Source organism: Aplidium turbinatum, chromosome 4 (assembly GCF_918807975.1).
Source record: "Aplidium turbinatum chromosome 4, kaAplTurb1.1, whole genome shotgun sequence".
Lineage (NCBI taxonomy): Eukaryota > Metazoa > Chordata > Ascidiacea > Aplousobranchia > Polyclinidae > Aplidium > Aplidium turbinatum.
Window position 1 is genome coordinate 5,861,504 of NC_137475.1, and position 25,589 is coordinate 5,887,092.

The window sequence follows — 25,589 nt, forward strand, 5'->3', positions numbered from 1 at the left end:
ATCAATGATTTCAGAATTTAATGCTATTGGTCCATTTTCACGTAGAAAGGGATGTTAAAAAAATCATTCCTTTTATTGCAGCCTGTATGAACCAAGTCCAATTATCTTACCAACCGGCACTCTTGTGAATAGGTGTGTTAGAGCCATCATATCGATAACATTGCCTAGTTTTATATGGGGATAATAAAGACCGCAGGCAAGAAGACCAAGTCACGCGTTTTGAACACTCCCTTGCGTTGTACAAAATTAAAGTTACGTCGCTAAAAAGAGCGAATTAAGTTAGCTATCACAGGATGTTAAGTGAAAAGCGAGAGAACTGGGCTTTTATCAAAATGCAAAAACAGGCAATGTAGCCTACACACTATAGGTCTATACAGAGGAGGGCAGTAGCGCGCTACTTTTGTAGCGGCGCTACTTTTTTGGTAAAAGTAGCGGTAGCGGCGCTACTTTTTAGTGGGAGTAGCGGCTGCAGTAGCGACGCTATTTTTTTTACAAAGTAGCGGGAGAGGCGCTACTTTTTTTCAGTCGCACTCCCGCTACCCGCTACTTTTAAATTTAAACTGAAAAAAAACTAAAAAATACTCGTTTTTTTTTTGGCTACACTGGCGTGGTCCAGCAGCTATATAATCGGTTTGGTTGCAAAGTTTCGGTCTTTTCTAGCTGACGTCAACTTCTTCGGCGAAAATCTCCGTGTGATGAAGCCTATCTGCCAGGCTTTAGACATTCTCCAGAGCGAGTCCAAAGCGTATTACGGAGTCTTGCTTCCATCCAACCATTACAATTTGCGTGAAGAAGTTGAACGAGATCCGTGATCTTGTGACCTGTAAGGAGTTGAGAGTGAAAGTCCTTGAAGGGGTGAAGAAACGATTCAACAAGTGCTTCAACGACATGAAATGTGTTATGGCATCATGTCATCATCCCTCCTTCAAGACGTCGTGGCTACAATTTCTGCACTACGTTTCCACGAATGATGCTGACGCACTGCGAGAAAAAGTCACGACAGACGTAATTCGACTGTTGCGGGAGACATCAAGCCAGGTTGATACCGAGAAGAGTGACACCAACGCCAGTTTTACGACTCCGAGGATGAATTTTTTGGTGTGTTGGCGCCAACCCGTGAAACGTCGGTGCAGAAGGAAGCAGCAGTTGTGGACGCCTTTTTTTCGGACAGGAGCAAATCCTTGAGCTTTTCGAATACCGAGTTAAAACATCTGTTCATTAAATACAACACCCATTCCTTCCAGTGCTGCGGTGGAGAGACTTTTCTCTGTTGGAAAAGATGTGCTTAAGCGAAAGGGTAGGCACTTTAACATGCAGATATCTAATCCAGCCACGAACCAATCAGAAGCTACGTTTTCTGTCCAATTGTGACCATTCCAGCATTCAGCCAGAGAATTAATTATTACTTTGAACTCTGTTTGGTAATTACAGAAGAAAGAAGAGCTATAGCCGTGGTGGGAATCAAACCCATGTCAATGAAATGACTAATCTACCACCGCCCTAACCTTCTGCGCCAAGCCAACCGATGGCAAAGCGATGACTTAATTTAGCTAGAATTCGCGTTTTTCCTTTGTTCTTTCTAAACGCAACCTTGATGACGTCATGAACAGCGTAGCTTCTGATTGGTTCGTGGTTTATCAGAAATCTGCTTGTTGAAGTGCCTACCAAGCGAAAGCGGGTAGGACTTATAGTGACTCTCATTTTGAAATGCTCGTGTTATGGAAAGATGCGTAACAATAAATTTCCTTAGAATGTGTTTTCGATAACCTAACGACGTTAAAATGACAGTTTAAAGTCTTTAAACGAATGCCAACATTCGTTTTCAACGTCATTTTTACGTCACTAGGGACTTGAGTGTTTCCTAGTGTCATTTTAGACAAAAGTAGCGGAAGAAGTAGCGGTAGCGCGCGCTACTTTGGTCCGAGTAGCGCGCTACTTTTGTAAATTGGTAGCGGCAGCGCGCGCTATTTTGGCCCAAGTAGCGGTAACGGGTAGCGCACTACTTTAAAAGTAGCGGGTGCCCACCTCTGGGTCTATAATATATTGCTTTTTACAAAATATAGGCTATTTGTGTCCCGATGCATCAGCAGCCTACTCGCCTTTCCTGTTATTAGTTTTACCATTATTGCGATAGTAGAAAATATAGCCTAGGCTAGGTCGGAGAACGACTTTTCATCTAAACTAGGAATGATGCAACAGCAAAATGATTTTGGTATTGGAGAAAACGCTCTAAATATTAGGCCTAATCAATAAAATAGAAAAAATCCCACACTTTACGTGAATGAGCTGCTGGAAGTGGAGGTAATCTGTCGAGAATTCGAAACAAAATTTTATACGCCCAATATTTATGTTTAGTGATAAGGAAAACTAGCTGGTGAACAAGTTATAACAATCTTGCTAAAACTGTATGGGAATACTCACCACACATCCCCGGCCCCCGTGTCAGCCTCATGGTGCCGTTTGACAATATTGGCTTAAAATTGAGAGTACAGGTAGATTACGCAAGTCAAAAGAACGGACAACAGAAAAGAATCAGCCAAATTGATTAGAAAAAATTCAATTGAATGATGAAAGTTGCACGTCCAGGTTTTCACTTAGTTGAGTGGATCAAGCAGCTCTCAGAAAACGAGGAATGCTAGTTCGATGCTCTGTAATAACTCTCCTATTGCTAACTTACTTTTAAAGTTTAAAAAAAAAACGCTTTGTAGGGGTTTTGAACTAACAAAAACAGATTTCTAGTCATCCTTTCCATGAGGATCCTGATTCCTGAACCATTCCGCTGGAAAGCATTATAAGGACCATTTTGATTTTTTCTTTTCCAGTCCATTTGCGTCTCGTGTTTTTATATTTTTGATTGCGTATACCAGTGGGCTATGTAATATTTATTCTATATTTGAAGATGTAAAAAAATGATTACTGTGGTCTTGTTTCAACAATGATCATTCTATCAGTTAGGTCTTTGTGTGTCCATCTACACAACGAATTAGCGCCAGGCCGTCAGACAATCTAACTTAGGAAATAACCACAAACCACACCCAGCCTTCTAAAAACCCTTTTTATGTCGCGGTTGCAGTGAATGGCTGCCACGATAGCCTACTGTGTCATGCCTATGACTTAGCAATAGCAGACATGAAACAATACCTTTTCACGATATAGATTATATTAGTTTAACGCAATAATCGTAAATGGTGAGTAAAGTAAGAGAGAGAGATAAGCTTTTACTGAAACACACTTTTACTTGTTTACCTTCATTAGAATTTTTACTGAAATGATTAAAATTATGTTCAGATAAAGCTATTGCACAACAAAATATAACTCTACACAACAGCAGGATGCACTGAAGAGCTCAGTTAAAAGATGGAATTTTAAACTTGAAAGTCAATCGCAGAATGGAGAAGAAATGATCCCAGGTCGCCCATTGATGAAAACGACCTTGTTGAACATGACGTTGTAGTGACGTCAGGATGACGCTTCAAAGCAGCGGAGTTGAAAAATCATGTTGCTTTTGAAGCGGTTGATGAGGTCATCAAGGTTGCTGCAAAAGATGAAACAAACGTTGTCGAAGAGAAAACGCTTCAAATTTACTTTCTTTATTGCTAAGACATACGAAAAGTTCTAAGCTTGTTTGCGAAGTCTAGGTGTGAAAAGCGTGTGAAAGCGTATCCTCTAAGCGGGAACGATATGCCATTCATGTAATATATATATTCAAGTTTTCAAGAAAAAAAATTATGAACAAAGGAAGTCTACTGCGATTGAAAACATTGTTTACGATTTAAAAAGCTCAATACTCTCCAGTGCAGAGAAGAGGATTATAAAAGATGCTAGGAAATTTTATGAAATAACTTTAAAAAATGGAGGTGCTTTGATTTCCAAAAACAAATAAAACCTTCTTGCAGTTGAAAAGCTAATTATTGTTTTAACTTTTAACATTTTTTAAACGTTGCAGATAAATCGCCATTATGCACCATGCAGCTGTGATTGGCCAACAAAATACCCCACCGGTTCAACGTTTTCTGCAGCCTCTTAAAAAAAGCAGGAATTATTGGTGGACACTCAAGTTTAGGATAATGCATGAAATGATTTTCAAAAGCACATAACTCACCTTCTAGCACAATTGTGGGAGACCGGAGAAATGGTGGAAAGGGCATCACGAAAAGCTTTCCTGGAACAAAAATATGCTTGCGTTTATAACACTCAGAAATCAGAAATTTCATTCTGCCAAACTCGCTAACCAGGCCTGCGTCAGTGGTTCAAAATCTCTAGTCTACAAGTAAACAAAACTGGCAAGAATAACCTTTGACGCTTTCTCAGTCCGAGGATACACATTAAAATATCAAACCAACCGATAGCCTACTACAAGCCAACAACTCGAAGATAACATCAAGAGCTAGGCTGAGAAGCAACTGCTACAAATTGTACAAACCGAACGCTCTTGTCAAACTACTCTAATGGCGTACTATCGTGACAGGGCCATGTCATACCTTGATGTCAAAAAGTTCTAAAACGCAGCGACACATAATTTCATCAGAACATTGCGTCAAGTGAAGCTGGCGTTGGTGCGTGTGCGGTAATAGCGTCTGCGCCTTGGTTTAGCTCATAATGATACGCTTGTAAATGTACACGAAAATTTATTTTCACCAGTTGGATTCTAATAGTGAGACTTTGCTGATACTGGCCAACACTACTTCGTTTTCTGTTTATTGGAATCTCTAGAAAATAAAGGAACTAGAAAATTGAACTCATCAGTTGCATCACCGAAAACGACTTACTCTGACTCCGGTGTACAAAATGCTAATGTCGACTGCTGGAGGGATTCCAAGTCCAAGCGAGCTTGCAAAGACCCATTCACACCGATACGTGTAATGCACTGGACAAGTCGAAGCAGTTCTTCCGCCAGTGCGCGTACAACTTCCGAAAGAACACGTGACACTAGATCGGGGCAGATGGTATAGACCTGCAAAGAAAAGAAACGTTACTTACACTCTATCAATTTTGCTTCAAACAAGTCTGGTCTTCGTTCCGAAAAATAAAGGTCGACTAGTTGTCTGCAGCAACTCTTCCATCTTTCCGTTGTAGCAAATTTGAAGGACAGTTGCCGTGTTTGGAGACCCGGGTCAGGAATCCTGGTCTTCCTAGTAGAGGTCACCTTAGAGTTTGTCATTAAGTTTATTTGCCAGAGTTTGTCATTAAACCAAAAAAGAACAATTTTTAACATTTTGAAATTAAGATTGTTAGCTGCGCAGCACGTCGGTAACTTCAAGAGATGAGAGTCCTTGTACGATGTTCGAAAGGGCATGGGTTCTGCAACTATGCAGAGTACGCGACTATGTTTTTGGTAAGACACTTCATGACATGCCTGAAGGTGAACAAGAAGATTGATTTCCTTACCTTCCCATCCGCTTCAAATCTTCAACCGCCTGACATTAGCTTGGGTACGACCCAAACAAAACACAAAAAATAGACGTTATTCAACATCCGTTTGCAAACTCACTTCTGCATGGATTCCAACGACACTCATTAGCGCGAGTTTGATGTAAGGTCGGACGCCAGTTGGTTTGAGGCACTCGTCCCAGTCGAAGCTCCCCGCATACATGCCAGGCTCCAGGGCGCCCGTTAGCGGTTCGACTCGGTGCTCGAGATAAGCTTCGAATAATTTCTTGTCCAGATTTGCAACTGCTTGTTCGCAAGCCTAAAAAAAAGTGTATGGAATTCAAGTATGTCAGCCTGTTCAGAGCTACACTCAATTATTAAAATTCTTCAATGCTTTTTGTTCCAAGTTATTTGTAAAACAATACATTAACATGCAAGTTCAAGCCACCATTGTACAATGTGAGAAAACATATGTCAAAAAAGTAATGTTTTTTCTAGAAAACATATGCCAATCCCTAACTGCAGACAGAGCACACCGTTTCGGCTTTCCGGCCTCCTCAGTACAGTAGGTACACTGGGTATGGCCATAGAGATATATCCCTCCATGTGATATTTTCCTATTATTTGTGAAACCAAAGCTCCAAAAATGGTACTACTGCCAACCTTGCCAAAGTGATCAAACTGCAAGCAGTGAGCTTTGCGCAATGCACAGCAAGGTGCCTCCAGTAAAGTGCTATATCTTTACTACACGCTCTGGGAAATACAATAGCATTAGTTGGTAGCAGAACTTCGTTATAATCATCATTCTAACTGCAGGAGGGGCAAGGTTGCCGTACAGTGTGGTGGACATATGTGTTGTATGTCGTATAATGTTAACGAATAATCGTTGACCGAATACCTGTGTGGTGAGTACTACATTAGGGAATCCAAGCTGTTTGAACTGTTCCAATGCAACATACAGATAGTTCTTCGTCATGAAAGCCAGGTTGCTAATTCCTACAACCAGCCTTCGTTCCTACAAAGCAATCGGATGCAACCACTTAGTATGGCAAAAAATAATAGACCCATAACAAAAGTTAGAAGCACAATAGGTCAAAATTTTGATCAATATGAATACAGGTCATTGAGCTCGAAAATGAAATGCAGTTAGCCTAAGTTGGACATATACACTAAAAAATAGAAGTAAAGAAGTATACCACTTCGTTTATAATTAAACAATGGCCAATTTAGTCACTAGTGTGTACATTTTATTCAAAATTATCTGGCAAACATAATCCAACAACATTTTGAAGTTGTACCATGTTAAAAGTTGTTGGTTGCCTGTGGCAAGGACTCAGCACCCGCATAAAATTTAACAAGAAAATCACCAAAAACTGGTTGTTTACTTACAAGTGGGGGAATTCCCGTTGGCGATACTGCTTCGGCTTCAGTGTCTTCAAGGAAAGCAGTTCGTTCAAAACACGAAATACAATTCTGAAAAAAAATTACGTCATGTGATTCAAAAACCTTATCTAGAGTACTCAGTAAGCAAAACTGGTCGTTTTTGGTCAGACCGAGGTTGAATCAATGCACATTGCACAGACAGCTTTTGGTAGCTGGGTAGACAGCAGCAGCTCAAACACACAATATTTAACCAAGAAATCGTGTGCTGTGACCATACCCTAAATCTACGAGCGAAATATAACCTTTATTTTCAGAAACAAACAAATGTAATAATAACTAAATCGTTAGCATTAAATCAAAGAATTGTTGAAATTGATCTTGGTACCACTTCTTGTTTGTGTGTTTGGGATTGCATCATTTTATGTTTGAGCATTGACTTAAAACTTTTGGTTGATGCTTTTCGCACCATCGACAGTTTGTATATAAAAAAAAACAAATCTTTTAAGGTTATTAGTTGCAGCCTTTTATGTTACAACAACGAAACTTCCTTACTAACAATGCTACGTTTTGCTAAGGTTATGTGACATAAGAATCGGGCACAATGTAAAAAGTAGTCATACAATGTTTGAAGTCAGGGCCCAAAATACAACATTTTGTTCGCATTTAGTGCAATAGCGAGAACATGATATATGCCGGAGGCGGAATGGCCCGATTCGGTGAGTCCGATTCGGTGAGTCCGATCCCTTAACGGGGATTTTTTCAATTTTTTTTTTAATTATCGGGTACCGTGGCCTAATCATCATTGCCGTTTTAGGATTAGGGGTTAGGAGTTAGGGTTAGGGGTTAGAGGTTAGGAACTCACCGAATCAGACTCACCGAATCGGACTCACCGAATCGGACTCACCGAATAGTAGCAGACCCTGCCGGAGGGCTATTAGACAAATTATTTTGGGTTTTGGAACCACTTCAAATTTGGTTGAAAGTAAAAGTATTACCAAATGGCATTGTCACTGATCACTCACCATAAACAAAGCAGTCAACAGCTGATTGATTTTGCCTTGAACGGCAACCCTGGCAAATACAGGCTCCTCTCCAGACAGGGAATGAAGAACTTCTTTCACGATTGCAAGCAGCTCGACCAGCAAGATGTTCATCTGGGAGGGCTGGAAACAAAGTTTATTCCGATATCAGACATATAGGAGGGAATCTACAAACAGGCCGAGTTGTGTTCCAGCACCGCAATACTGTAGACAGAGGTTTTCCAAACTTGCCTCTATATCCCTAGACTAGATTGACATTAAATTTTGAGGTATTTTCGCTCAAAGATAAAAAAAGGGGGGGGGGAACTGATGCTAAAAAAATTCACTGCTTTAAAATTCTGTAAAAAATGAATTTAGCTGATACAAACATTGCCTCACAAAAACTTGACTACTTGTACTTTATAATGATAAACATTCCCCCAAATTTGGCACTCTTAACTAGCTTCGTGGTACAAAGGCATTCATTTTAGTGGGATTTGTAGTGGGAACATTGAAACACTTCAAACGCAATCAACCTCAGTAACAAAACTAAAATAAACCAATGTATCTTGAAACATGATTAAAACGACAGAATTTACATTATTTTTAACCTTTGCAAAATTACTGATTCAAAACTGAAACATAATTCAACAAAAAAATTAGCATCATAGTTATTCGCTCGGTACACCTCAGCACGTGGTGACAATCCGTAGTGACAAGAGATGAACATACTCACCAGTGCGGTAACTCCTTTGTTATTCACTTCCCATGTTTCCTTTAGTTTCAAAGCTTTCACATCTGTAATGCACACAACATGTTCTAACATAATTTGAAAACCTTCAGGCACTGCACATGCTCCAGACTTCACCACCAGGCAGATTTAGTTTCATTCATGTGAATATCTTAAAAATGGTCTTAGCGGTTAAATTTAATATATCTTTAGCAAAACAGTCCAAGTGTATCTAAAACACGTTCTTCTATTTTTCCACAAAATCCGAATAGTTTCAAATAAGGTTTGAAAAGAGCTTCTACAGTATTAACAAAATTTTTGGCTTGCTTGCTTATGCCAAAATTATAACGAAAAATATATGTTGAAACAGTGAAGACTTGTTTTAACAACTTTATACTTTCAGAAGTTAACATTGTATGACTTCAAGCAACACATTTTGCTTTCTTGAAGAAGCAGAGCATTGGTAGTTTTCCAGTGGTTTGGTATGAATACTGGCATTGCATAAGTCATAAGAAATCAAAAGAAAAATTAACTTCATTTCGCTTCCGATACCTTCGGTGGCTTCAGTAAGGAAACGGCTCATGCAGAACACCCTGAAGTCATGGATGACGTCCTTCAGAGGCTGTAGCGTGCCTTGTGGCAGGTTAAGCTGGGAAAGTTCGCTCAGTGCTTCTCTGAAAGTTCAAAGGTCGGGGAAATGTTTTGAATATTATCTGTCCATGATTTAACAAAAATACCCCACAATTATTGAAACACTAAAGCAGCTAAATGCAATGCAGATGAGATATGATATTTGGCCATTTGTTGAGCAGTGTCAAGAACCTTGGCGACTTACGACCAGATTATTAATCAATGAAATAAATGCAAGTTATTAACAGGCTTACCAATGCAACTCAAAGCTGTGTAAGAGATTAACTTTATCGAAAAGTGTGCGGCAAGTTGTTTCAGACAGTCAGATAAGTGTCTGTAGTTGACACGACTCTTCTTCTTCAAGTCCAATTGCCGGATCCAAACATAAGGGTCAATGCACAAGGACTTTTCAGTCGTGGCATGGTTATAAAACCCAAAAAGCTTGCATTTTCTAAAAAACCAGCAACCTTGCCAGAGCACCAATCCAGCCAGCAAATCAATGTTTTTTACATTCATCTGCAGACGTTGAATCAATGTAAAAAGAATGTGATTTGCTGTCTAGAAATGCTCCTACCTGGTAGACCGGACACATTCTGAGAGAACAGTTGCTGGTATGGGGATGTTGGCAGGCCAGAGACCGTACTCTTCCCTCTCCTTCATGTCTCTCTCATCTTCCACGTACAAAGTGGTGGGGAGGAACGCAGCACGTATGAGATTCACAAACAGCATGATTGTGTCTTTCATCAAGTTCTAAATAATTAATCAGCTGATACCATTATTTGAATGCTTACTAAATTGTGGACAATTCAACACATAATTGTTGTTTTTTAATTAATTAACAAAACAAGAATAAAATGTACAAATAAAGTATTGGCAGTCAATGTTATGGATCCATGCGCAATATGTGGCAAGAGAGTAATAAGCAATTCTATTCAGTGTATTAAATGCAAGTATTGGGTGCACAAGAGATGTTCAGGCATTCATGGAAAGTTGAGTGGGATGCGTTTTGAGTGTAGAAGATGTGAGGGTATTGTAGCTGATGAAACGTACGAGAAGCATGTGACATTGGGATGCGATGAGATAGAAGTTGTTGTGGAGCTTGGCTATCTTGGAGATATGTTAAAAATAGATAATTACACCAGCAGAGCAGTGACTACAAGGACACGTGGGGGTTGGAAAAAGTTTAAAGAGTTGTCAGGCAAACTTTGCAGCAGAATGCTTTCCCGCAGATCGAAAGGAAGATTGTACAAAGCGTGTGTAATAAGCGTGATGTGTTATGGAAGTGAATGCTGGGCGATGAAGAGGGCAGACATTGGGAGAATGCAAACGACAGAAATGAAAATGGTTCATATCATGTGTGGCAAGACACTTCTCGACAAAATTAGAAACGATGTCTTGAGAGAGTGGACTGATGTTGACTGAATCGACTGAAGAGTACTTGCGTGGTCATCATCTAGGATAGGTTGGACAACTTGGACGAATGAATGAGAACAATTTGACAAACCGAGTCTGGAATAAAGTAGCGACAGGAAAAATGAGAAAAGGAAGGTCAAAGAAAACGTGAGATGACACCGTGAAAGATGACATGAACAAAAGAAAACTGAAAATTGAAGATGTCAACAATAGAGAGAGATGGAGGACTCGCTGCAGACAACTGCTCGACCCTGATGTTTCGGGATAAAGACCAGGCTTCTTTGAAGCAAAATGGATGATGATGATGAATAATTATGATGACATTGTGGATGATCTTTTATTTATCAGTACGGTATGTGCTATGTATTTTGTTCTATAGTAAGTGAGCTTCGGATTAAAAGCGGCTTGCCAATTTTGAATATACCTTCATTTCCTTGGTGTGTTTGGAGGCCATCGCCTTCAAATTTTCGACATCAGAAGTTTTTTCGCCAGTCTCGCTGAGAATGACACCGCTCGCGTAATGTTGCCACAGGTTCCAATGCTCTGGTATTTGACTGAGAGCAATCCGAGTGAGCTCCTGCAAGAACCATGCGTAAGTAAGGAATTAAACCAGCGCAGTGGCTTGGTACTGTACAGTAGTTACGGCTGTAGCCTCGGATCCTAAAAGGTCCGCGTTTGATTCCCGGTAGAGTTTTTTCAACGATGTTAAAACATATAAAACTCTTTTCTTGCCTAAAGCAGTAAAGACAAGTCGGGTGATTAGAAGCAAATTTTGGACATGTCTGGATAACGTTTACACTTTACAATTGACTTACAGAGCAACAATAATACAATCGCCACATTTTTAGCAAAGAAAGCATGTTTATTGTGATTACTTGTCCAAGGTACAGAGATTCGTGGTGTCACAAATTGCTTTACTTCACCATAGACACCAAACTTTAACTCGCTTTAGTTTGCAATCAATAAATACATTTTATATTTCTATCACAAAACATAATACAATTCACAAGAAAACAAATCAATAGCCTTTTAAAGTCTGAACCTTAAAACATTTGACCAGGCTAACACTCACAATAGAATTTCAATAAAATTTAATTTATGTGGTGGAACCGGTTTTCGTTCATTAGAACTCGTCAGCACAATTGAATCGAAACAAAAATTAGACTACAATTCACAAGCTCACCTCAAGGTAATCCTTGGTAACCGTCACACTGCCCTGCTCATCAGAGTTTCCAGCGAATGTGACAGCTAAACAGCATGAAATATAGTTATAAACAACTAAAAAACAAAAATTGCAAGGAAATTAGACAAATACCCAAAAACTAAACGCGATAAAACAACAGATGTTTGTTAGTTTTACGTTTGGACAAGTGAACGGGTATGCTAAGTCACGCAAATATATACAGTTATACATGCATACCTTGGGGTTTTAGAGTGCCTAGGCTGGACGCAAGGTTAGAAAGCTGGAAGTAAAATTGAGATGTTGTCCTATTTTCAAAGAAGCTAATCAACTTGCAGCACATCATTTTTATTGTTTACCAAGATTTTTTGAAGTTGGACAATACAGTTTGAGAAACCATATACTGGATTAACTAGAATAACTATACCAGTAAACTGGTGGTACATGTTTTTTGCGATGATTCAACGTCTACAAACGTTAAATCAATTGAAAAAGAACTGCTTTTTATTTGCTGGAAACACAGTAGGCTATAGCACTTTTCCAAAACCACTTCCCAGCCAGCAAAACTTGCTCTTTTTACATTAATTCAACGTCTGCAGACGTTAACTCAAAGTAAAAATAACCAATTTTGCTGGCAGGGTTTTTCTAGAATCTTCCAAACACCTTTATCCAAATGCTTGTTCTTGCAGTCCTTCATGGAATCTTGAATCCAGGTGTGCTGATGTTGAAGGCATTCCCATGCGGGATCTCCTGCATCACCGAGTCCAAGAAGATAACGGATCAGCTTCTTTTGACGCGTTAAAGGCAAAGGAAGTTCTTCCACTTCCTTTTTCAGGCGAGCACGGAAGTCAACGATTCGATTCTCAACTTCACTGTACACTGAAAAACAAACATTACAAAATCAATGTGTCATAACCGCAAACGGACAGAAAGTCGGCTGCATCGCCGAGTGGTGAAAGCCCTGGTACGGCACTCGGGAAGACGTTGGTTCGACACCGCTCAAGAGCATACCGCAGTGTCTTTGGCACGACACTTAAAGATATGCCAGAAGAACACGGAGATTTACTTCCTTGCCTTCCCGACCACCTAATTAAAATTTCAACCACAGGGCGTAAGCCGAGATACGACAACCAATAGAGACAGTTCGAGAACAATTTTAGTTCCCTTGATGCCGATGGCGGTAAAATGTTAATGAAAACTTTGTGGCCTACAGTTGACTTCACCCTGACAATGCAACTAATCAAACCCAAGTTTTGTAAACAAAGAAATAAGACCCAAGCGACGATAGTTTAACTCTGGACATGTGGCGTAGACCATTGAGTAATCGAGAAAGCTAAAAACAGATCACATTGAAAAGTAATTAATCATAACTCATACAAGAAAAACTGAAAATAGCAACCACCTTTCTTGAAAACTTTTATATCAGTGTTTGAAAAGAGCGACTTTGCCTTCTCGTAGTCATTGATCACAATCCCATAATCCTTCTTCTGAATATTTCTTTCAATGCTTAAGGGCAAGTTGAACAAGAACTGAAACGTAAGAGTGACAATTAAACTAATCAAAAAACAAAGAGCCCAAAATGTAGATAATAAACTCATGTTCAGCAATCAGCAATCATTTCGAAAACCAAACTGTCTTCATCTTCAGTGCTACAAATGGACAGAAGATAAGTGCTACATCGAAGACATACATTCATAGCCCAGAAGATGAAAACAGTTTGGTTTTGGAAACGTTTGCTGAACATGAGTTTACTAGTATCGAGATCAGTCATCAAGGTGTGGTTCTCAACAGGGGGTCCACGAACACTTTGGGAATCCAAGAAACGTTTTCAGGGGTCAGTAAAAGTTTCCAAATTTGCAGCATGATTGATAAATTACGACATCTAAAAATTGTTTATACTTTATGTATTGCAGTGATTCTCAAATTTTTTTTATAAGGGTAAGTAATAATGTGTTTAACTTAATTTTTTTCAATGCCATTGCATTTTAGCTCTGAAGATAATCTGTGAAACCGTGTCTTGTTTTCTAAATCGTAACAACTTCTACACGTGTGGCTTTACTCTGCTATTTGGAATACAGAATAGTTCGCCACAGTAAAGCGTCATAAATGTTACAATATCAAAAAGTGTTAAGAGACAACACAAATAATATGAGGACAATCCATACAAGGCCTCTTCACCTTAAAACGTTGCAGAACATTTAGTGTGTTCCGAATTGAATCAGCTCTGTCCTTGCAGCTCAGAACAGTCTTAAACAACGTATTTGCATTCTCGCTGGCCTCTGCAAAAAGTAAAAGAAAAAAAATCGACATCAATGAAAGAGCAAACCATTTACCGAAACCCAATCCATCTGTGATCAGGAGGCACATGCAGCAAAATCTTCTGATTTCACTCATCCAATGAAATGGGCGGAAGGGCTGATGCTGATAGTGTTTTTTTACTCCTTTGGAGTAAAACTAAGACTTTATTTCCTTTCAGGTTCATCGACCAAGTCCTTTCTTAGCAGTCTGTCCATCTTTGCTTTGATCTCTTTTCTTCTCCAAGAAATCGAAATGATACGTTTAAACGTAAAATGTATATACAGTACTGTATGGTATCTAAAGCAAAATACAGTTGTCGGTTTTGTTACATACCGTTCAGTATAGCTTCCAGCTTATCAGTGATATTCGCAGTGCCGGCTCCAAGTTCGTTTTTCTGCATTTTCTGGTAAATACCTAAAAAAAAACAATGAAAGCTTGAAAACACTTCCTTATATAGTAGCAGACTCCCTTTTGTCAAAAGTACCTTTAGTGACAGCAGCATGGAAATAAGCGCAACAGGTTGAGAAAAACTAAAGATTTCAATTCTCTCAAGATCTCGAAAAGAGTTCAGTTGAGATTAATTTCCCCAAAAATATTAATTAAGTGTAAATACCTGACAGCGTCTCATGCACTTCAAAGAACACAGGTAGACTATCTTTAACGTGATTCAAAGGAGCATTGTTGGTGTTCCGGTTTGCCCGACGTTTCATGTATGCATGACCTTCCTGCGAAGCAACAGAAGATGTCAGCTAGATGAGATTTTCCGAAGTACAGTGCACAAAGTATGAAAAAAAGTAATGATAGCCTACCACAGAGCATTTGAGTATCCAAAAGTACGGGAAAACACATCAATAAAAAAATTGTAATAAATACCAAAACCTAGGCTGACTTTTGCTGATGCAATCATGATAAAACTAATACGGTCATTATTGCACAAAGCCGACTACTATATTATGATGGATTAATCTTATAAAAGAATAAAAGACAAGGGTTGTCATTTTGACAATTACATACTATTTTCGCCATTAAAAATGGGTAAGAAATTAAGAATATGCGAAAAGCGAACCTTTAGTTTGGCAAATGAAGTATGACCATGTCGTTCCACAAGGAACCAAGAAGGAATAAAATTTTCATCAGTTGGATCTGGACTTCCCTTTACAAACAGTTCTGCAAGCTGCATACGGGCCTGGGTCTTTTGGCTGCAACGAGAGAATACCAGTTTCTTTAACGGTAAAAACTAATGTTTCTCGGCAGTCGAGTGTAGCAAGAACTCAGCGATAGACACGTGTTTCGTCAATGAGGCTGGGCTCGTCAGTACCGCACCACTAGTTCTTGCCACATAGTTCTCAACCGCTGCTTTTGCCAGTCAACTGAATTCTTACCATAGTTAAAAGATGGTAGAGAATAAAAGAGAATATTGAATCAGCCTCTGAGCTCACAATTTCAGATATGAAATTTACAACACTGTTTGCTACTTTATTTGTTTCCACAAGCAACTGCAACTTGCATTATTGTGGTGCAGTCTTTATGATTGGTGTCAAAGCTTTTGTCTTGTAGTAAGCAACATGCAATATTCATTCATGTTGTGGGGCTGTGGGCACTCGGTCTTGAGTTAACAACTAGGAAGAATATAACAAAGTACACTTAGTTTGCCTTGTCCACAGCAGTTAACCGACGTCTCTCAACAGAGGAAACTACTAGTACTACTACAGTATCATAGCAGATGCAGCGTTTGATGAACTAGACACTCAGTTTGTATTTTTTTCCAGCATTCCCTAATCCCTATGTCGTGCAGTATCCTAAAGTGTTTTTGGTTGGCTGATTGATTTATTTTGTTAAAAATTAGATAAAAATGTCGTTGTTTGCCACAAGCACGTCTCCGGAGAAGGCGACCGCTTAGCCTTAGACAGAGATCTTCAAACTCTTCTTTTCTGATGACGTGACCGAAAAATTTGAATTGTTTTTGGTTATGTTGTCCTATAGTTCCTTATCTTGATGTACCTGGTTTAAAATTTCTGCATTTGTGATGTGATCAGTATATGAAATCTGGAGCATTCTTCTACAAAGCCACACTTCAGCTACTTCAATGTCACGTCTAGTTTCTGCTGTGAAGGTCCATATCTCACAACCATACCAGAGAATGGACCACACTAACATTATAAGAAGTCGCACCTTCAGAGAAATCGAAAGCTTGTGATCTAATAGAATAGGTCATAGTCTATGAAAAACGTCTTCATCTAAGCCTATGCTTTTTTGTATGTCTTTCTTAGATTGAGCATCCGATTGAGCATCCCCTTAAGGCATTGAATAGAGTCAAAATTTTACCATATTCAGAATTCTGATGAAATTTAACTGCTTTTTAAATATAAAAAAATTGATAAAAAATTTCTTTCCATCAGGAGCTTGAATGCATTCAAGGCCGGGCTTGACAAGCACTGGAGCAGTAATCCATTGAAATTTACCTTGGAATCATCTTATGATGTATAATGTATTAAGTGACAGTACTATTGTGTATGTGTTACTGTTTTTCATGTATATATGACCATATTTTCTGCTCCCACTAATATCTCTTCTAAAGGTTTATCTATGTTATCAGATGTTATTGATGGTTAGAGTTATTAGTTATGCACCTAGCTGTTAACCTAATTACGGTAACAGCAAATGCATAACTGTATCAGAATGATGAAAAAGCACCTCATTGCTTACAACATCAAATATATATTATTATTATGAGTTATATAAGGCAAATAAGTTTGGGTTTTAAAAACATAAACCATTAGCCTAGCTATACAATTAACAAGGAATCTAGAAGCATGAGCTGTAAGAAAAAAGTATATACGCTAGCCTATGGGTTTTGAAAACGGGAAATAAAATTTCTTCCTTGTCAATTCCTATGGTCATGTTCTGGTGCAGCGGTTCTCAACCGATGGTCCCCGAAGCGTTTTCAGGGCGTCCATCAAAGTTTCCAAGTTTGCAGAATGATTGAAAACAAAAAAGTTTTCCTGTGTCCCCTTATTATGTATTCCATAGCAGGCCTCGAAATTCGTTTTTGTTGACGGCGGACAAACGTGTCCGGTCTGAGCAGTTATCTCGGCGGACAAATTAAGTCTCACGGCGGACACATCAGTTTTAGCGTCGATCGTCATGCATAATCGCTTTATCTTGATAATTCTTCGCCATTTGAGAACTATAGCTACGGTTTAGATGACTTTTGAAATTTCAGCGAAGTCACCATGAAAGGCTTTCACCATACCAACCACGTGCGCCTGAAGAGTCAAAGCTCCCTGGTCTGCTTAATACGCCGCATAACTGATGAACTTCCACCTACGCGGTCGTGTGGCTTCTTGCGTCACAATGCTCTGGTCACGGGTCGGAAAACTTCTACACAAATGCTGCTTCAGTATTTTCTGCTGTGCAAAGTTTCACTAGGCCTTTTTCTTTAGGTGTATTTTTGCGTATCATGTGAGCGAAAGTGAATTTTTCTAGGGACTTTTCTTTCCTACTGTACTGTAGTACCAAAACTTAACAAGTTTTTCTGCATCTTGCAGTAATAGCCTACTCGCATAATCTAATTTTGTAACCAACCTTGCCTTATCAATATTACTCGGAGATCAAAGCCAGACATTGTGACGTAAAACTTGAACTAAGTTGTGCGTGATTAGTGTAGAAGTACCGGTACTCCCATCGATTCTTAGCAAAGAATTTACCTTTGTTACGCTGATTTAATGTCATCAGTCGTTGAAGCAACGTAAAAATCGAAAGTTTTTTTTGCTTGAATGGAAGATAAGGGATACAGTAATTACATTTTCTAGACGCGCAGGAAATTATATTCTCGCAACAAATGTTCGTCCTATGCAATGACGATTTGTATCGCTAGTTCCTATGTTACTTCTCGGCGGACAAATATGACCGATCTAGATGGTACTTCCCACGGACATCGCATGCTGTGACGGCAGACATGTCCGCCGTGAATTTCGAGGCCTGCATAGTTTGCTCTGATGTTTGAAGTTTTGCTGAATAGTATTTGTAGTCTATCCGGAGCTGTCACTATGAGCTGTCGTCTGCATAGCGAATATTTTTCAGTGCGATGTGCATTATGTACAATTGTGCATTCCTTATTTCCTTGTTATCAATGTTGCACATCCTTGTCATCAATAGAGGAGATAATTTGCATCAAATACGACAGCAAACTAAAACATGGTTAATATAAGGATGCTAAACCAGTAATATTTAACTGTTCACTGTAGAGTCAACTGCTAATATGCTAATACAGTAGATAGAATAATAGTGAATTCACCTTAAATCATCAGAATTAAGTCCAAGAGGGTCTGTTCTTAATGATAATATGGAAGCTTTTTGACTTCGATCTAATCGTTGGTCTACATATTCATTTTCATCAACCCACACTGCTGATTTTTCAAGAGGACCTAAAAGATTGGTTTCATGCAATTTTAGTTTCAAAAAAAAAAAAAAACTACCGTACATAAAATATATTCGAAACACACACTGCAAACAAACGCTAGTAAAGTATATTGAATTGTAGTATTGAATTGTTTAGTAATGTGGTAATATTTATTTAGGTTATATTCAACGTATAAGGATAGTTTATATTTAAATATGAGAATGGTTTGTTTATAAGTTGAATTAAGATGATGGCTATCTAACTGCTTGATAAAATTTCTATCTATCTAATTTGGCTATCTGGCTCCATGAAATAATTTCCACACAATTATTGTTATTCGAATTATAATTTTAAGTTATCAGAAGGTGTTCGACTGTTCGTATAATATTGTAGGTCTATGACACAAATTGAATTTAAACATTACAGAATAGTGACGGAATGGCCCGTTTCGGCGAGTCCGATTCAGCGAGTCCGATTCGACTAGTCCGATTCGGCGAGTTCCCTATTCGGCGAGAGCCTTTTTCGGCGAGTGCCCTATTCGGCGAGTTTTTGAAATTTTAAAAGGAAATTATCGGGTACCGTAGCCTAATTACAATTGCCGTTTTTACATCGTTTTAACGTCGCTAAACGTTGAAATCGTGCAGAAAGGAATAAAAAGAAAATGTTTGAACTATTAAATTAAAATTCGTCATGTCAGTTCAGTTGTTTTTATTTTTGACCATCATATCAAAAACAATACACGTCAACATAGCAAAGGTAGAAGCGACAAAACGCGAACGTTAAAACGTGCTTGAATTCGTCATGTCAGTTCAGTTATTTTTATTTTTGACCATCATATCAAAAACAATACCAAAAACAATACAATACACAAAAACAAAATCAAAAACAACATATCAGAGGTAGAAGCGACAAAACGCGAACGTTAAAACGTGCTTGAATTCGTCATGTCAGTTCAGTTGTTTTTATTTCTGATCATGTCAGTTCAGTTGTTTTTATTTCTGATCATGATATCAAAAACAATTCACGTCAACATAGCAAAGGTGTAGAAAAAGGTAGAAGCGACAAAACGCGAACGTTAAAACGTGCTTGTGACCGAAGTAAGTTATTGAGTTGAAAGAAATTTGGCAAGGTTGCATCACCTTCAGAAAAATTTAAGATATGAAGGAAAAATAAAACAAAGAAAATGTTACAAAAAAAATAATGTTTATGTCTATAAGTTAGTACTTTTGAATAGTTAAAATCATAGGCGCCTAACTATTTTTTTGGCCGTGGGGGCGAAAGCGTGTTTCATCAGCAGCAACGTAAATTCAGCGAAATGTCACGCAGATGGATGACGTAATTATGTCGTCACACTAGGATTGCTTTTATTGCCACACTCGGAGTTATCGCTACGTTCGACCTACTGTTAATTATTATAAACAAAACTCGACCAAAACACATGCTATGCGTCTGCGTTGGCTAGCGGTTGATGGACTACGACTCTTTAAGCTAAGCACAACATAAAGTTTAGCAACGAACTAGATTTATTAGCATGAAACAAGAGACGAAAAGGTATACTGTAAATGGAATGAAAATACTAACTTGATCATTCACTGCCGCGACAATTCTCTGCAGAGGTTTCGACTTTCGAAAGTGACAGCGAGGCTGTTTGCAAGCGCATTAAGTTAAACGCACGCTGCGTCAACGTAGCAAATTATGTTGTTTTTGGGTGCATTCAACATCTGATGACATTGAATCGACGCAAAATGGTAGATTTTTGCTATGTCACAGGCAGCAAAATCAGTCATTTTTACATTGATTCAACGTCTGCAGACGTTAAATCAACGTAAAAATGACAGATTTTTTTGTCTGGGGTGGGATTGTAGCATCGCTACTCGTTCTACTGATTATTTACTGCGAAGCTGTTGCGGTTTGCATTTAAAAATGTTTTCCTGCTGCCGATCGCTAGTTCATCTATTGTTTTATGTATCAATGCCGCATAAAAAGTTGCTCCCACGCGGAAATATGCGTGGGGGCCTGGTCCCCACGGCTTAGGCGCCTATGGTTAAAATGATTAGTTTGGATCAACAAATGTGTGACCTACACTCCTACAGCTTAGATTGAAAGGAAATTATCGGGTAGGCTACCGTAGCCTAGTTATCCCGACCAGCAAAAATTTGTTCCAAGAACCCAGTTAGCCTAACAGTTCATTTTTACATTGTAGTAACAGAACGAAAAGGCTAACCAAGTGTGTGGCCTATCGTTTTAACGTCGCTAAACGTTGAAATCGTGTAGAAAAGGGTGCTTTTGCTGACTAGGATACGTTGAAACTGAGAAACATTCACAGAAGCCCTACGATACGCTGCATTTTTAAGATAATGTATTCAGACGTTGAATCAATGTACAAATGAAATGTTATGCTAAATGGGTTCTTGGAACAAATCGTAGGGCTTCTGTGAATGTTTCTCAGTTTCAAAGTATCCTAGTCAGCAAAAGCTCCCTTTTCTACACGATTTCAACGTTTAGCGACGTTAACACGATAGGCCACACATTTGTTTAGCCTTTTTATTCTGTTACTACAATGTAAAAATGAACTGTGTTCTTGGAACAAATTTTTGCTGGTCGGGATAACTAGGCTACGGTACCCGATAATTTCCTTTCAATCCAAGCTGTAGGCCACACATTTGTTGGTCCAAACTAATCATTTTAACTATTCAAAAGTACTAACTTATAAACATAAACATGATCTATTTTTTTTTTTTGTAACATTTTCTTTGTTTTATTTTCCCTTCATATTTGAAAAGTTGCGACCGTGCCAAATTTCTTTCAACTCAATAACTTACTTCGGTCACAAGCACGTTTTAACGTTCGCGTTTTGTCGCTTCTACCTTTTTCTACACCTTTGCTATGTTGACGTGTATTGTTTTTGATATCATGATCAGAAAGAAAAACAACTGAACTGACATGACGAATTCAAGCACGTTTTAACGTTCGCGTTTTGTCGCTTCTACCTTTGCTATGTTGACGTGTATTGTTTTTCATATGATGGTCAGAAATAAAAACAACTGAACTGACATGACGGATTTTAATTTAATAGTTCAAACATTTTCTTTTTATTCCTTTCTGCACGATTTCAACGTTTAGCGACGTTAAAACGATGTAAAAACGGCAATTATAATTAGGCTACGGTACCCGATAATTTCCTTTCAAAAATTTCAAAAACTCGCCGAATAGGGCACTCGCCGAAAAAGGCTCTCGCCGAATAGGGAACTCGCCGAATCGGACTAGTCGAATCGGACTCGCCGAATAGTAGCAGACCCGAATAGTGAAATTGCAGAACAGGGAATCATTAAGCTATTACGAATTATTACATTTTTAACTAAACAATAAATTTAATTTTTTCTGAGAGCTGAACTGGTCTAACTGGACTGGTTTGATGTGAGCTCTCGTCAAAGGACGAACAAACCATTTTATATTCTGTTCCCTTTTTTCTATTTACTTCGGGAGCAGTTTACATGGAAAATTACAGAATGTTTAGGAAATAAAGTTAGGTCAAACTAGTTCACAATAGTAAAAGGCAGGAAAACTTACATGATGAAATAATGGATCGCTACAATTCAATACACTTACAAACACTACAATTCAATACCATTCAATACACTTTAGAAAAGCTACTAAAACATTTCACCGCAAACCAAGTTTTACAAAACTTAATGTATGTAGCTTTGTCTTAAATACCTGTCTTAATAAACGTAGCGCATAAAAACACTTGCTCATAAATATAACTGCAGACGGGTGCAACCTAGTTCGTACCTTGAACCATTTGTACAGTCAGTTCATACCCTGAAAAGATCGAGAAAAAAATTTAAAAAAGCCGAAGTCGCTGATCGCAGTTTAACAGCACAAAGCCGAAGTCACTGATCGGAGTTTCCCCAAACAATTTGAAACAAACTTGAGGGTTAGGGTTAGCGGAAACTGCGGTTAGCGGAAACTGCGAAACTGCGGAAAAATGTTTGCGGAAACTGCGATCAGCGAGGGTTAGGGCATGGATCACAGAATAGTGATCCATGGTTATTGGTTAGGGTTAGAGCATAGATTACTCTATGGTTAGAGTTAGGGTAAGCGGAAACTGTGGTTAGCGGAAACTGCGGAAAAATGTTTGCAGAAACTGCGATCAGCGAGGGTTAGAGCATGCAGAGTGGGTCAGGTGTATGTCGGAAGGCATACACCGATGCATAGCGCTCAAGTCCGCTTTCCCGCAATGCAGTCCAAAGATATGAAAAACAAACAAACAATAGATTACTCTATGGTTAGGGTAAAGGTTAGCGGAAACTGCGGAAAAATGTTTGCGGAAACTGCGATCAGCGATGGTTAGGGTTAGAGCATAGATTACTCTATGGTTAGAATTAGGGTAAGGGTTAGCAAAAACTGCAGAAAAATGTTTGCGGAAACTGCGATCAGCGGACTTCAGTTTTGAGCTATTTTTTCTCTCGATCTTTTCAGGAGGAAAATTTTAAAATGATTGCGGAAACTGCGATCAGCAACTTCGGCTTTTTTTAATTTTTTCTCTCGATCTTTTCAAGGTACGAACTGACGGTACGAACTGTTCATGGTACAAACTAGGTTGCATCCACTGCAGACAGTGCACACCGTTTCGACCTTTCGGCCTCCTCAGTGCAGTAGGTACACTGGTATGTTCACAAAAAAAATATATATATTATATATATCATATTTCGGCATTTTTGCATAACCATAATTTTAGACACTTGCGTTTTCATGCAATAGTATTCAAGGCATATAATCATGCAAGTTCATATTTGATGAACTTTTGGGTTCCGTTTTATACAACTGTACAATAGTCTGGTATGTTGAAATCACTATCCCAAACCAGCACATACCAACTTTTTCTTGATGAAGACCAGTAAACGATACAGTAGAAGAACCTGTTCCTCCAGAACGAGTGAGCACTACAATTGCTCCTTTTCCAACCCCAATAGACGTTCGACAAATTATCTTGGAAGAGGAAACCCATTCTGCTGTCATGGAGCAATTTTTGCCACAAATTACAACACCTATAAAAATTTATACATACATTGTAGTATAGTAAGCACTATTACGATTGACCTTGTTAGATATAAAAACTAAACTGAACTATTTTATATACTATGAGGAAGTGGCTATTTCTACGGTGCTGCACATACAGTTATTTCAGATAAAATATTTCACTCTACAGCACTCTTATTGAGCATGCGAGCAGTCTACTTAAAGTATATACGGTACAAAGTGCACCACTGCACCTGTTACCACATTCAACAAGTAAACGGTACCGTACTGGTACGGTACTTATTTTATTTCTCATTATGTTTCCCATAAGAACTGGACATTTCAGACAATAACAACACTTAATTCAACTAAACCTTGTTTCAACTTACCTAACACATCATTTTGGTTTTTTCCCAAGTTCTCTCCCCGAATAGTAACTCTAGTACCTGGTGTGCCTTCTCTGGGAGCAATGCCAGTCACAACAGGAGGTGCCATTTTAAAACTAGTCAAATGACAAATTTAGTAACACTGCACAGTTCAAAGCATAAACTTTTTTATACAATCTAAAAAACAAATAACACAGTATTGACTGTTGCGTGCTGCATCGTTTAATGATTTTGCTGTTATGATATTGCACAACAAAATAAACCAATCAATCAATGTTGATGCTGCTGCACATTGGGAGTCTGTTCATGCCTCCTACCAAGCCCATTCGACTGAATTACTTATGGTTTTACTAAAAGACAATTGTAAAAACATATATATAGTTGCGATGCAAAACATATCATGGTTTCAATTTACAGTACTTTTTGGTCCTCCTGTAGAATCCGCCTCTCTGATCTGTGTCCCTGGTCAATATGACGTCACCGAACGGACGCAACTATTAATGAAAAAGGGAAAAAAAGAAAGGTGATAAGCAGCGGAATGGAGGTGATAAAGCAGATAACGCAACTGGAAAGAGTATGTCTTGCTTTATGCGCTTGAAAAGTTTTACGTTTACATCTTATACGGTAGGCTATACAAAATGGGCAATCGTCGTTCAAACGTAATCGCTTGGCGAGACTTTTTTCCAATGCCCTGTACAGGCGAATCGATCATTGTTCACTATAACCATAGATATGTAAGATATTTATGCTATAACTAAGTCACTCCCTTTTTGCTGTGATTGGTAAATAGTGCTTCCACTAAACTTGCTGTAGTTTTCTCATTTCTGCTCGGATTTTAATAATTCTGCCATCGTTGGAAAGCACAATCTTTATCTTGTGATAACTTAAACTTCACCAAGTTGTACCGATTGTCAGCAACTTAATTTTTAAAAATAAAACTGTTAAACCTTTGCAAATTGAAAGAGTATGTCTTGCTTTATGCACAGCACCATCTGGGGTTTCAATGGAAATAAAAACCTAGGGATAATAGGGTTAAATTCTTGCCTGAGTGTGATACTTTTTGAAACATTCTCCAGGGTGGAGAGCAGGTTTGTTTTACTCGTTGTTTCATGTGCAATTTTAACAGTTTTACCATCACTGGAAAGCAAAGGATAGATCTGGGCAATCAAGCAAATTGCGAGTCCCAAAAGACTACTAACTCCCTCTAAAAGTTAGTTAGCCCATATTGTCACTAACAACGCTTAATCAACAATACAATTGATATGAAAAAGAAGTCGAGCTAAACCAATTTAAGGATCCAGTTTTTGTTTTTTCAACTTTGATTTCTATATCCACGTGTCTATATCTTGTTCAATATGCAAATTGTTTTCAAACATCGCGCAGCCGTTGCCCATGCTTTCGCAAAATGTGTTTTTGATAGCGAATAAATGACATTCCACGACCAACTATTGCTTGCGATAATAACGAATTTTAAACTGATTGTCCTGTTTCCGTCTCAAGTAGGAACGTTCCCAGTTTGTCGCCTCTACCCTTTTCTAGATCTCTGCTATGTGTGACATAGGCTACTTTAATTGTTTTTGTTGTGATAATCAAAAATAAAAACAAACTGAACTGAAGCTTGGCATGACCGCGACGAGTAGGCAAATAGGTTAGGCTAGCCTCCCTGTTTTGAATTTTGTCTCACTTGTTCATTTCGTTTTCAATCTTAACAGTTTCATCTGGAAAATCTTAACTTCAGAGATAGTAGCCTAAAGTT

The 25,589-nt window shown here is 38.5% G+C and overlaps 2 protein-coding genes across 2 annotated transcripts; one reads left to right on the forward strand and one right to left on the reverse strand.

The window, feature by feature from the left end:
- Positions 1–3,167: 3,167 nt before the first annotated feature.
- On the reverse strand, positions 3,168–23,999 carry LOC145768580 (exocyst complex component 2-like). The gene is made up of 21 exons (XM_082580107.1): positions 23,837–23,999; positions 23,303–23,476; positions 18,321–18,450; positions 15,090–15,222; positions 14,637–14,748; positions 14,357–14,437; positions 13,904–14,004; positions 13,128–13,254; positions 12,389–12,604; positions 11,729–11,793; positions 10,970–11,122; positions 9,707–9,882; positions 9,055–9,176; positions 8,509–8,570; positions 7,776–7,916; positions 6,760–6,843; positions 6,269–6,385; positions 5,492–5,689; positions 4,770–4,954; positions 4,103–4,162; positions 3,168–3,535 (listed from the first exon to the last, which is right to left on the reverse strand). Exons 1-21 carry the CDS (start codon positions 23,940–23,942, stop codon positions 3,460–3,462), a joined length of 2,619 nt encoding a protein of 872 aa, XP_082436233.1. The 5' UTR covers positions 23,943–23,999; the 3' UTR covers positions 3,168–3,459.
- LOC145768220 (uncharacterized) lies at positions 9,916–10,554 on the forward strand. Its single transcript, XM_082579707.1, has 2 exons — positions 9,916–9,929; positions 9,981–10,554. The coding sequence occupies exons 1-2, from the start codon at positions 9,916–9,918 to the stop codon at positions 10,552–10,554; spliced, it is 588 nt and encodes a 195-aa protein (XP_082435833.1).
- Positions 24,000–25,589: the final 1,590 nt, after the last annotated feature.